The sequence below is a fragment of the Periophthalmus magnuspinnatus genome, chromosome 9, assembly GCF_009829125.3.
Source record: "Periophthalmus magnuspinnatus isolate fPerMag1 chromosome 9, fPerMag1.2.pri, whole genome shotgun sequence".
In the NCBI taxonomy this organism is placed as follows: domain Eukaryota; kingdom Metazoa; phylum Chordata; class Actinopteri; order Gobiiformes; family Gobiidae; genus Periophthalmus; species Periophthalmus magnuspinnatus.
Window position 1 is genome coordinate 23,037,714 of NC_047134.1, and position 14,166 is coordinate 23,051,879.

The 14,166-nt window shown below is 39.2% G+C and overlaps 1 protein-coding gene across 1 annotated transcript in view; it reads left to right on the forward strand.

Annotated features, from left to right (window-relative positions):
* Positions 1-13,824, forward strand: part of ipo11 (importin 11) — a 239,648-nt gene extending 225,824 nt beyond the window's left edge. Inside the window, exon 30 of the mRNA XM_033973089.2 lies at positions 13,590-13,824. Within this exon, the coding sequence (XP_033828980.1) occupies positions 13,590-13,754 (165 nt within the window). The 3' untranslated portion in view covers positions 13,755-13,824. The remainder of the gene's footprint in view (positions 1-13,589) is intronic.
* Positions 13,825-14,166: the final 342 nt, after the last annotated feature.

Here is a 14,166-nt window from a genome sequence, read left to right on the forward strand (position 1 = left end):
GTTAGTGTTTGAATGGCCTATTGATCAAAGTCTGTTTAAAATATAAAATTAGGCTGTTATGATGAAAATGACTTAATCTGGCAATTTTATAACTTTATATTAACACATAAAAATAGTTACACATATGTACATTATATAGAAAATTAGTATTATTTTGGTATTTAGTCAATTATTTTGAAATCTCGTGGACCGTATCTCATCTCATCCCACCCCTATAGTAGTTTCTGTAGTATTAGTATTCTATAGTGGTAATAGATTCTACAGCAGCCTCTATTTTATGAGTATTTGTTACACCATTGATCACATTGGTTCGGCCCTCCACCACATGCCCGGCATTCGGGAAAAATAACTGCCCCCCCCTAAAGTAGAACATTCTTTAAGACATGATACATTTGTTTACATTTGCTGAGGGTTACCTATCTGGAAAATTAAATTACTGTGCGTATTTTAAGATGATAAAAAACTGCCTTAAGGGAATAGACAGCATTAAAACTACAGCTTGCAAACTTTACACACCCAATAACATGAGTGCTCCCCAACAAACTTTAAACTTGTTCTTTGCAGTAATCTTTTCTGAATCAGCTCCTTCCACTCACTACTAACCACATTAAGCAGCATCACAGATGTATTAGGGCACTTCTGATATTGAACTTCGCTATAAGGTGCTTTTTATATATTTTAATCTTATCAAACTTATTCAAAACATTTTAGGTCATGCACTGATATTACCTCTCATGTTCTGAAGAAGTTTTGTTATTTTAGTTTCCATATAGGTGAAGTTTTATCCTTGTTTCAAACCAGCCTAACTCCTTTTGTGTGCCATTCTCATCTCAGTTACTTTGGACCTTGTGTTTTGTTCTGGCTTAGACTTTTGTATTTTTTTATTTATTTCATGTTTTGTGTTGACGCCTCTGACACAGCAGGGGTCCTCGGTGTTCCCCAGTCTCCTCTAAGTGTCTGAAAATCGAACGTCTCTCAATTTTATCTCATATTTTTAATTTACCTGTGCAAACGCACGGATGTGGTTATCGGAGCGTGCTCTGCAAATAGATCTGGGTGGCCTCGTGCAGGAAGTTAGTAAACAACGTACTTAGGCTCTGAGGTGGAGGGAGGGATGGAGGAAGTACACGACCAAACAGCTGACGACGAGTGATTGAGGTTGTGTCCGAATGCCCACACTATTCTCTAGTTAGGGCATTATTTAGGAGTCACGCCATTTTTAGTGGCGTCCGAATGACCATGCTGTGAAAAGGTTTTCCCACAATGCACCTTGGAAAGTGATCAATATAGACCACAGTGCATTGTGAGAGTTGGAAAAACAACATCGGACAGCGACAGGTCTTTAACTGGACACAACACGACTGAATGAAGCCGATAGAAGCGCTGGTTTATCTCACTGTTGGTCCTGATCATGAATAAAACACTTAAACCATTATGGTGTAAAGTTGCTAGCATTAGCCGCTTACCTTAGCTTGAGCTGCTAACAGAGCGACATTTTCCACATCTCAGACAAAAATTTTAAAGTCTAGTACGTTTCCGTGAGATCCAGCTTGATATAAACTTGTAGGATTATTATTAGTCCATAAACACGTGTGCCAGTCCAATCTGATCATTATTTATGACACAAATCAAGTTTTATCAGTTAGTCTAGAGTTTAGCCTTTAGACTTTTTTTCACTCAGATGTCAGAGTCACACGTAGCAGTGAATGAGGCTGTACAGATCCACTCAAGAGTGCAGGGCTGAGGAGGGAATGGAGGATTAGGGGCTGGGGGGCGACATTCAGACAAAACCTTAGACTGACTAGAAAACAGAGTAAAATGGTGCAGTTGCCATGAAAAAAGGCCACGATAATCACTATATCCACTTATTGTTCAGTAAAGATGGAACAGTATTTTTTAGGATCAATAATGTGTGAACTTTTTCTTTGCACTTCTGGAGCATTTTTGTTATTTTTGTCTATATGTGAGATTTAAGTGGTAAAAGGTTGAATTATTAACTTGTATGACTCATTACAGATGCAAACTAACAACTAAAGTGTTTCATTCTGATGTTTATTTATTGCAGCTCATGATTTTTAATAATATTGTAGATTTAGAATAGTTTTTGTTTTGAGGCGAGAGGTCCAACAGGGACGCCTGGGTCCTCCAACATTCTTTTCCTACTAGATCAACTCTTTTTTTTCTGCTTTAATGCTTATACTTCACATTCTAAGTCTTGTTTTGTTTTGTAATTTTGTTTTTATTTTGGTCAGTTGAACTAGATTTTGAGTGCGTTGTTGTCCTTGAGGTATAAAACTAAAGACATTCTTGAATATAATGATCAAAATCAGGCAGAAGTGTTGAGCTTCTTCCAGGGTCAATTAGACCATCTGGCTGGTTGTGTTCTGGGATTAGCATTTGAGGAATTGATGTCTCGTGAATAGTTTGGTATTGAAAAAGCCATTCAATTTAGCATTCATCCATTGGCAGAGTTCTAGTTGTTCCATTCCTCTTCCCTCTGGGTGGATTTTTTCCTGGACCAAGAACTTAAATCGTGCTTTACTTCTATCTTTCATTTAATACAAACCAACTGCAATGCAATTGATCAGAATCATAATGCAATAATTTAGATAACCTGCATTTTTATTGATCAAAATGGGATTCGGGTGCTGTTCTGACCATAGCCTGTATAAAGAAGTGGACTGAGTGAGTGTGACGTCGCCCATAGCGTTCGGCTCCAGTCAAATGAAGCTCATCGAGGCTGGGGCGAATTTGGAGCCATATTTGGAATTCCAACCGCAACCAAAGAGGTTAATCCAGAGCGAGGGTGTTGAAGGTAACACCCCTTCCCGCTCACACAACACTGATTTAGCAATGGTGGGCGCTTAGCAACACTGTCAATCAAACGTGTTGCTAACGCTAGTGGGAGCGACGTCCGGGAGAGAAGGCGGCTGATTTCTCTCCTTTTAATGTTAATATCTCAAGTTATGGACACAATAGTGAAATAAAAATACTAGAATGACGAAGAGTGAGCCTGACAGCAGCATTAACGGAGAGAGGGGCGACAGTTTTCTAATGTATGTATGTAACGTATGTTTAGTATAAACCGAATGAGTAGATCAGAATGTCATAATGCAGTAGTAATAATAATAATAATGTAATAATCCCCCAAATATGGGATTAGGTGCCGTTCTGACTAGCATTAAAGATGAGTAGAACAGTAAAACGACATAAGACTTAGATCTGATGATTAAAGAGCACAAAGTGCTGAAGGATGTCTTGATCAATTATTTCAGTTTGAACACTCCTGTCCACTGCCTGGTCTTTAAATATTTATTCATTTTAGCATGACTTGACCAAAACGTCATAGAGATAAAGCTGGACAGGAAGTAGTGATGCTGCCTGGTGCCGTTGAGCACAGAGTCTATTGGAACTTTTAAAATCTGTATTGGCACTTTAGAGTGTATATATAAATGAACGTAGCTAACCTGCTAGCCGCCGCACTCCAAATAGGAAGTGAGCACGGACGCGCTTCCGACTCCATCGATTCTGGCTCCAATTCGCTTTACGTTGAAAAACTGTGGCCCCTCTCTCTGTAACTGCAGCTGTCATTTTGGTCTTAAAATGTTCGTATTAACCCGCTCTACATGATCGTAGTATTTAGCTATTTTTTCACAACTCAGCCTCGCTCCGGATTGGCTATTATACTTGCGGTTGGAATTCCCATTGTGGACCTCTGCTCCAAATCCACCGCTATATCTCCTAGCCTCGATGAGCTTCATTTGACCGAAGCCGAATGCTGTGGGCGACGTCACACTCACTCAGTCCACTTCTTATGATTGCCACATCTTTATATTCTTGTCACTTTGGTTTTGTTCATTGCTTTGTAAACGCGTCTATAATTTATGTAAAACAAGAACAGAACACCGCACGCCCCATCCGTCTCTTTTGACGGGCCCTGCTGCTAAATACAGGTTAGAACGTTTTCCCATTAAGCCGCTCTCAGACACTTTGATTGCACTGTAACGTCACACGTAATTAACATGACAAGTAGTCCATCTGCTGATTGGCTGGGATCACCGGTTCACAAGGATCGTTACATTACTGTGGGTGTTTTTTTTTTGCGTTACGTGCTAGATTATGTCTTTATTGTTATTTTAAATTAACGTCAACAGATTGCGGTGGCATGTGGAGTTATTGTTGTACAGTTGCGTGGCAGTGCTGGCTCTGAAAGGGGTCAAGAGGGAGGTCAGGCGGAATAGGGTAATAACTATAATTAATCTGTGGGAAACATCAAAACAATTAAAGGGAGGACTAAATCAAGCCGGTGGTCTGCTAATTAACAACACTCCTACAGTATGTGATGTGGTGGGGTCACACAGTCATGAGGTAGAGCTCAGAAAATATTACTTAATATCAGGCCTGAGCCATTTGGGGATAAAATTGTGATTTTTCTGACCAGCATTGCAATTATGTTTAGGCCTGTCATGATAATCACTATATCCACTTTTATTATTATCTTGTGTATGTGCAAAGAAAACATTGTACACCATTTTACACTGCCCACCTCTGGACTCATGAATGAAAAAAATGAAATAATAATGTCACTTACAAACACAAGATTCAGTGCAAGCCGCTATCAGTCTAAGATGTGGAGACACTGGTATGGTCGTCTAAAACCTAAATGTTTACTGTTGTATTGTCACTGTACATGTCTGTTTTAAAAATGGACCTTGAGTCTGGAATAAAGATGAATTGGATTGAATATATCATAGGGGCTGAAAAACATGGCGATTTTTACAGAATCAATGAGCGAAAATCTAAACTCTGTTAATCTGAGGTGAGAGGAATGTGATTTTATTTGTTTGTTTATTTATTTTTATTTGAAAAATAAAATATGATTTTTTTTCAAATTCAAGACATATGTATGTTTTACTGGTGCACAAAATGAACCGTGCATTAACATCACTGTGTTCAAAGAATAAAACCAATACAATGTATGAACTCAACAAATTACATACATACCTTTTCACAAAGACATGAACTTTTTTAATGCTACCACACTGAAATTATTTTAATTTTTAACCTTATGTATTCCAATAATGAACTTATTGTATTTATGCTATTTATAATTTTTAACATTTTAACACACGCCGTAACTCCACAACCAGTTGTGCTTCATGTAAATTCAAACGGCATGTCAAAGCAGAGGCATGAGGCTCTTTAAATGTTACTGTCATTACGGTAATCTGCTTCTGTGGTCCCTCGAAGATATCCAATCAGAGCGCAATTGTCGCCGGGATCCTCCCAGTCAATGCCAATTCACCAAAGAACGGTGCATTTAAGTCGGGCGGGTACTTCGATAGGCACATCGAAGGGTGCATTTGTCAAATTGGGACACGGCCGGCTTCTGGAGACGCTCACAGTCCGCAAATCATATGAGTCTGGTGCGTGTCTTGACCTCCGCCGAACCCCTGAGACTGACTCACCGAACCCCTAGGGTTTGATCGAACCCAGGTTAAGAACCAGTGCCCTAGACTGTATAAATGAACATAGCTAACAGACTAGCTGCCACTTTCCATATAGGAAGTGAGCATGGGCACGCTTCTGACGCCATCGCCTCGGCTCCATTTCACTTTATATTGAAAAATTGTCTCTCCGTAACTGCTGCAGTGAGCCTCATCATTGTGGTCTTAAAATCTTAGTATCAACAGACAAACAACACACAAATCGCCTTCATTCTTGATTAACAGCGTTGCTCAGTACCAGCTGTGCAGGGAAGAAGGGGCGTTACCTTCAATAGCCTCGCTCCAGATTGGCTCTTTGGTTGCTATGACACTTCCAAATATGGAAATCAGCACCAAATTTGCCCCTATAACTCCTAGCCTCAAGGAGCTTCATTTGAATGGAGCCGAACGTTATGGGTGACACTCACTCAGTCCTCTTCTTTATACAGTCTGTTGTTGAGACGCAACTGAGGACGTGGGGACCAGACTGATATCAATCTGTATAAAAAGTATACAGAGATATCATTTTGGATTTTCAAGTGATCACCAGAAAAATTGACAGAAAGTTTGAAAATTTGAACTGACAAACTAATACAAGAATCTCATTTCATGTACAGATCTAAAGTACATGGTGTGCAGCTTTTAGACAGTTTGAGGAAGAAATGATGGTCCTTTCAAAGATGGAGGTTTTACCATTTGCTAATGCAATTTCATTTGTGATCAGTCCTGCAGACCTACTTTACATCTGCAGGGAAACAGTTGAATCTACACAACAGATCTGCAAAATGCCATGATAAGATTTCTTTTGAATTGTTTGTCAGTTCATTTATTCACTGCCTCGCTCGCCTCCTTGACCTCTGTAGCAGTCGACGTCTCCTGTGTTGACTCATCATCGTCGTGTCCTATTTTGCATGTTAACTAGAGCTGAAAAAACACAATAAAATGTCTTTCTATCTCGTATTGTCATTTGAAGGTGAACTTGGTAACTTTTTTAGTATGCTGTCCATCACCTGCTTGTCTCCATGGAGATGGCGTTGCTTTGTCTGGAATGTTCCACAGTGTAGAGGTTATGCAGGTGACATCACAGCCTTTGCAACTTTATTGGTGAGTGGCAAATGTGTATGAGATTCTATGGTTGCGTTTGTATCATTGTGTTTTTAATGTGCATTTTGAAGATTTGTATAAATAACAGGAGGTGGAAACCTCAAATATCACAGTTAGAAGCTTTAATCCTCATAACCGTTTGCACATGGAAACTGATTGAGCCGCATAAACTCATGGAGCGAATATAAACCCCACGTGACTGTTGGACTACACCTGTGATACAAAAAAGCGATAATTTCCACATCTAATCTAATCTGTTTAGATCCATCTTGACATAAATGTCTATGATTATTATTAGTCATAGACTTGACTTGTGCCAGTCCAATATGATCATTATTTATGACACAAATCAAGTTTTATCAGAGTTTAACTATGAAGGTACAATTGCTCCAATAAATTTGAATGTGTAAATTTTGATTTGTACACTGATAAATAAAAAAATATTCATTTTTTACACTTACAAATACAGTTTTACACTTACAGAGTTCTTTGTATGCTTACAAACATCATTTTACGCTTAGAACTTTGTAATTTCATGAGTGCAAATCTGAATATTATGCTTTCACGAGTTTTGAGTTGTGCCGAGTTTGTCTCAAAGTGACGTGTAAACCCTACAGCTGAGGTGAAGACAGCGGGCGGCGGGGCTCGAGGGGACCAGGGTTCCTGTGGCAACAAGTAAACTGTTTATATACAGTAAAGGAGTAGCTAACCCAAATTCAGACAGTGTGTCACCTTTATGTGATGTTATGATGCATTATTAACCTTTTAATAAGTTGCACACCAAGGTCAAGTGCATAGTTAACACTTTTGTAGCCACACTGTCTTTAACAAGTTTTTCAGAAGACGAGACGTTACCATTAATTAGCACCTTATGGTGGTGGACTTTTCCTCAGCTTTTTCCTGCTAATAAGGCCGGTGTGACATTAGGGGGGTGACAAACATTGGCTCCTACATTTTTAGCAACAACCACTTCAGTTAATCTGGAGAAAGGATTCATAAAAGTGTTTATTACAGAACAGAGCAGGCTCCACATTGAGCACTGAGTTTAACAATGTAAAGACATGACATATGTTTGAGTTAACTTCATCTTTCAGCATCTGGACAAACACAAATACACTTGTTCTAAGTTGTGGCTTCTTTCTGCGCTGCTGCCTGAGCCCTGCACCTGAAACATTAACTGAACTGAACAAAGCTGAGCCAGGAGTCTGTCTACACTGCTGGAGGGTGATGAGTTTGCATTTGCGTTTACAAATCATTTTGAGACAAACTCGGCGCAACAAAAAACCCGTGAAAGCATAATTTTCAGATTTGTACTTGTAAAATTACAAAGTTGTAAGCATAAAACGATATTTGTAAGCGTAAAGCACATTTTTTCACCCAAAAACAGAGTGTCCTGAAAGTATTGATCTGTGTGTCCAAACCTCTGTGAACGAGTCTCTGTAGAGTCCACTACAGAGTGCAGGGCTGTGAGGGTCAAGAGCTGGGGCGACATTCAGACACAGCCATAAAATAACGTCAATGCATGATCTCTATAGCAACAAAAAATACTGATGAAAACAAGCAGGTGGCGCTAACAGGCTGAGTTACTGGTCAAATCTGTGGAAAAAGCCACAAAAAAGCGGGATTTAGTTAGAGGAGTTTAAAGTCATACTATGCAACATTCTCCCCAAAGCAATGACATCTCTATGGAGACAAGCAAATGATTGACACCCCGCTAGAAAAGTTCCACAGTGAACTTTTAATGTTTTAGAAATGAAGAATGAGTTCACAGTGCAGTTTTCAAACACAGCCAGGAGCGATATCATTTGAAAGGAGACAGAAAGATGAACTGCAAAACTAATGTAAGAATCTCAGACGTTCAGAACAGGGTTAGCCGTTTTATGAGACCCTGTGGGAGAATGGGGTTTTAGTTGTTGCTCAAGAATATTGCATTACCTTATAATTACAGCCTTTGTGAATTTCGTATTAATCTTACAGCGTTAATTTAACCTTTGGCTCCTGCTTTTTAAACTCAGCCGCTCAAGGTTTAGTAAAACGGCTGTAGTTTCCCATTTTAAGATTGTGTTCCATGTTTGTCAGATTAACGTAATGAGAAAGTGATGGAAACGTAGAGCGAGTGCAGGCACGATAATAACATTTCAAACTCTCTGTCGATACTTAGGAATTGATTTGATACTCGATACTGATTCCGATACCACGATGATGATTAAAGGTCCTATATTACACAGCTGATTCTTGTGCGTTATAATGACGTTACCTCCTTCATTCACACATGTTTTTGAACCCTTTATTATTAGTCTGTCTAAATCTCCAAAGCTCAAAATGCTCTGTTCCACCTTGTGATGTCATGAAGTGGTACTTTTGACGTTAACAGCTCCTTTTACTTTCAGTTTAGTAAAGATTGGATTGAAACAAAACACAACTCCAGGTCTGTTTGTGATGAGGAAATATTATAACAGATCAGAAAATAGTGGGCACTTAAAAAAAAACGCTTTTCTTTAGACAATAGAATGTGATTTTCAACATTAAATGGCAGTATTTTCTTTTATATTCCCATGTGGCCTCATCCCTCAATCGTCCAGTAGGTTCCAGGTCTGGGGACGTACAATAGTTTACGTGTCTTATACTTGTTCAGGAAAGATTCATTTCTGTCCCGTGAATGTGACTGTTTAGTATAGATACCTCCTCAAACGCGTTGCTAGTTTTGATACCAGTTCCAATATTGATTATAATCTGATTTTCTACACATTTGACAAGTCTACGCAGAACATTTGAAGCGAAGTCTTTTTGTTTACAGCTGTATTATATCTGATTGTAAAATGATGAATCATCTTGTTTCACTTTGCTCAGTATAAATTGTGTTTCCAGCTCAAACTCGCTCACACTGTTCCTCCTGCTGTCAAATAGTTTTTCCATAAGTGCCTTTTTTTTTTTTTTTCTTATAAGAGGAATGACAAAGACTACGGATTCGTTTGATCAGCTTAAGCACTTGTCAAAATGGCTACCAGTCCACATCTCTATATCTGAACTGTTCCAAAGTTTACAGTTAATACTTTGCCGATGACGTCACCCACATTCCTCAGGGGGTGATGCTAACTAGATACACTGCTCTGTCTAAAGCTCTGTTACTCATGTTAGACTTTAATCTGAGCTTTATTTTAACACAGCTTGACCATAAAGAACTGACTACAACAGATGAGCTGATTTGTGCTGCTAAACAAGTAGCTCTCAAAAACCGTCACACGCTAGCTAGCATTAGCCAACAGTTTTTCCGTTAGTCACGCTCACCTTTTTGTTGAAAATCAAACTCCTAAACTGTATCGTTTCTTTATACAGACTATTCAGACATTTTTGGGCTGTTTTTGCTAATGTGTGCATTGTGTCACCGTGGAAACTGATGAACATTCCGACATCGCACTTTAATAATCTGGTGCTAAACATTTATAATCACACCTGCTCCTGTTTTTAATGTTTTAAATGGACCAATGCTGTTGTATTGTTCTGTATTTTAACAAGACGCTCATGAAAAGGAGAGTCTGAGTGTTATTACTGAGCTCTCCCTGTAGAAATAAAGATTTTTTAAAACTTAAAATAAAAAATCAAAACAAAATACATGCACGCAGAACCTCCCCAGCGTGACGTCACCGCAAAGCACCAATATTTCTTTCCCCAAACACAAGCCAAATACTGTCAGTTATGTTCAGTTATTTTATCGTGGACTTGCTCCGTAGCTTTCTTGATTGCTCCTGTCAACACATAAGTTTTATTATTGTCCAGAGACGAGGCAGCGCTGCGCCGTCACTCATATAACAGGTGAAGATTGTCAAGATGGGCAGAAGAATATGATCTCTCACACTCAGCTGTCAAATCAAATGCACTGCACCTTCAGTCACTCCAGTGTAACGTCTGAGTCCCGTGACATAAGAAACACTTCAAGAAGGCACAGATGGATCAGGCAGATTGCGAAAGTACACCATTTATTGTAGTTATTATGTGATTTTGATTTTTTTTCCCCCCCTTCACAAGTTCAGTTTGTACCGAGCAGACGAGGATGTGCAGTGTTTTAGCTTGGATCATTATTACGCAGCTAGACTTGTGTTTTCAAGGCTCCAGACATGTTTAAATCAGCCCTTTTGTGCTTTTGTGCGCTCTATAGTTCTAATCTCTGACACCTGTGGATCTTTATGTTATAATTTGCACATTTTAAATCACAATATTCATCTAATACGAGTTAATAAAAGAAACAAGTCCGCTGAGTTACGCGTTAGAAAACTGCGGTGCCCAATGGGAGCTGACGTCGCCGTAAATGTCATCACAAAAAAGCGCCGCATGCTGTCAGCGCCCCCTATGGACAGCTGCACATCACACTAGCGAGTAGCACTTTTTTTTTTTCATTTGTCCCTAAATGACTACACAACACTGCAGAATCCTACATGTATCACCAATTAAGAAAATAAAACTGGAGAAGGAAATGCGTACATCACAGTGGGCGTTTACCAATGGAGGTGAAAACAGGGATTGAAAATTGGCTTCTTGAAAATAAGTGATTAAAGATTACTCAAACATGAATCACTCCAAATGCAACTTCAGAGGCTCAATGACAAGAAACAACAAGAATATGGTTATAAAAGCTCTGAAAAGGTCAGTTTGCAGAATAGGTCTGACTTGAAACCAAACAAATAGGGCTAAGAATCACAAGGTACCTCACAGTTTGATATAGAGCGTTTTATAGGTGGTCACAACATAACTCACAACACAAGGCAATATTGCTGTAATTGATGTATTGCGTTTAATTACCAACACTAAATCTTTTTTTTTTTTTTTTTTTTTTAAAATAAACTAAAGTATTAAACCTTTAGTCACAATCATAGCCGCTCTACATGATTCTGGTGTTTTTATTGTGCTATTGTGTCCGTAAATCAAGATATGAACATTAATAACAGACAAATCAGGCGGCTTCTTTCCTCGCAGTCACTAGCATTAGCAGCAGGTTTGATTGACAGCGTTGCTATGTGCCCTCTACTTGCTAAACCAGCGTTGCGGGCAGAAAGGGGCGTTACCTTCTCTTCCCTCACTCCGGATTGGCTCTTTGGTTGCTATGATACTCGCTGTTGGAATTCCTAATATGGAACTTGGCTCCATTTTGACCCCTTTAACTTTTAGCCTTGATGAACTTCATTTGACTAACTCCGAACGCTATGGGTGACGTCACACTCAAGTTTGTGCTGCTAACATTTTAATTCACAAAATGTGCCAATATAATTAAGCAGATTTAAGTTGTACAATATATGAAGGTGCAGCACTTGATAATTATTCTCTTAAAATGTAGAAAAGCACGACAAGTTCCTTTAAAAACCTTGAGCTTTGTTTCTAAATGTGGGTTTGGTTCTCATTGTCATTTTAATCAGGTGCTGCTGCTTCTGCTCTGTCAGATCCCCGAAGTCCTCCTCACTTTTTACTTTTTCCAAATCTGGTCATTTTGCTCTGACCTCTCCGCTCCATAAGGCCGTGTCCCCTCTTGCACACGCACACACACACACACACACAGGCACACACACACAGAAATGCTCAGGATGTTTGTAGCTGTGACTCGGGCAGGTTCAAAGTAATCTGAAAATACTGCACTTCTGTCTCTATGTTCGGATTCTGTGAACTGGAGGGCAGCTTGTTTCTGTTGTGTTATTATTGTATTACACAAAACTGACTGTGAGCTTTATGTCATGTTGTTAAGTTGTACCTTCTCACAGACATACCTGGAGTTGTTTTTTGTTTCATTCACACGTTTAAATAACCCTTTATTATTAGTCTGTAACGTCTCCAAAGCCCAAAATCCACCTTGTGATGTCACGAAGTGGTAGTTTTAAGTTAACAGCTACATTTTACCTTTAGTTCAGTAGAGATTGTCAATTCCAGGACTGAAATCATCCAAATGATTCTACTGAAGGTGTTTGGAGTTAAAAAACACAGTGGAGCACTTCCTGTATTACCACATGACATCACAAGGTGGAACAGAGTGTTTTAGAGAAGAACTCATCTTAAATATGCAGGTTTGAGTGTTAAACATGGCCCCTTTAAATACAAGAGTGTGTATCTAATAATCTGACCAAGTGTCAAACCTCAATGCTTACAGGGCTGAGGTTAATCCCATTTCAAAGGTTGATAGTGCAGACCACTGTTGTGCACTTTGGCAAGACACTTCGCCCACCTTGGATGAGTGTATGTGGTGTGTGAGTAAGTGCTGTTGTTTTAATAGTACAGGTTGGCAGAGTTCCTTCTGTCAGTCAACCTCAGGACTGCTGCGGTTAAAGTGTGGAGTGAATAAATAAATGCTCAAGGTCGGACAACACAAAACAAAGCTTAGGACAAGTTCTTCTGTTCTTTTAAAGGGCTCAGATTACACTATTCTGATCTATGTTATAATGTTGTTTCCTCATCACAAACAGACCTGGAGTTGTGTTTTGTTTCAGGAAATAACAGTACTATATCAAAGATCAGACAATAGTGTATTATGGGCCCTTTAAAGACTGAGGGGATCTGACAGGTCTAGTTATGATCTCATTTCTAGAGTTTAAATGTTTTCAAAAATAAAATGTCACGTAAACAGCTCTGTCTGATGTGAGTAACACGACTCCTTTTGTGACTGTTCACACCTGTGCAGATTTTTGACAAGAATTCATATCCAAAAACGGCTAATTTTTGTGCCAAAGACCAGTAATGAAAGAAAACGCTGTCGACTAAAAGAGCCATTTTAAAATCCCTTGCATTTTGAATAGTTATTTGAAAATCCTAACATCAACTGCCACATGTCCCCAGGTGTTTTCGATTATGAGATTTATTTAATGCATGAAAACACACCAAGAATCAGATCCAAGTATTGGGACAGATAAGAGATTATTTTGTTATTTTGGTGTCAGTGTGTGTGACTATCTGAGCACTCCTCCTTCTTCTGATCCTAAAACTTGTGTGTGTCTGTGTGTGTGTTCTCTTGTGCCCCTGCAGCTCGCCCTGGAGGACCCCGTTCACGCCGTATCACTGCAGCAGGTGGTGTATGAGAAGCTGAAGGCGCAGCAAAGCATGATGGGAGACCAGGGCTTCAGTCTGCTCATGGAGACCGTGGACACAGAGCTGGTGCGACAGCTGCAAGAGTTCCTCCAAGTGCTCTGAGCCTGAACACCCCACACCCACCTCCTCTCCTCCTCTTCTCCTCCTTCACTTTAACTTTAACATGCCTGAACCCCCCTCCAGCACTGCACAGTATCTACTCAAATCACTTGAATTCAGAATATTCGTTTGAGCTGTTTCAGATTGTTTTGGTCAGTTTTTGTTTACTCTAAAGACCTAGAATTGCAGGAAAGGCTTATTTTTATTTATTCACAAGGGAAATTATTTGTACCCAGTAATTGAAAATGTTCATACAGAGCAAGTAGAAAAGTAAGAAATATGTGCTTTCATTTAGAAGCAGATTTATTTAAATCAGACCTATTCTGTAAACTGGACTTTTCAGAACTTTTAATCATGTTCTAGTCGTTTCTTGTCATTGAGCCTCTGAAGTTGTATTTGGAGTGATTCATCTTTA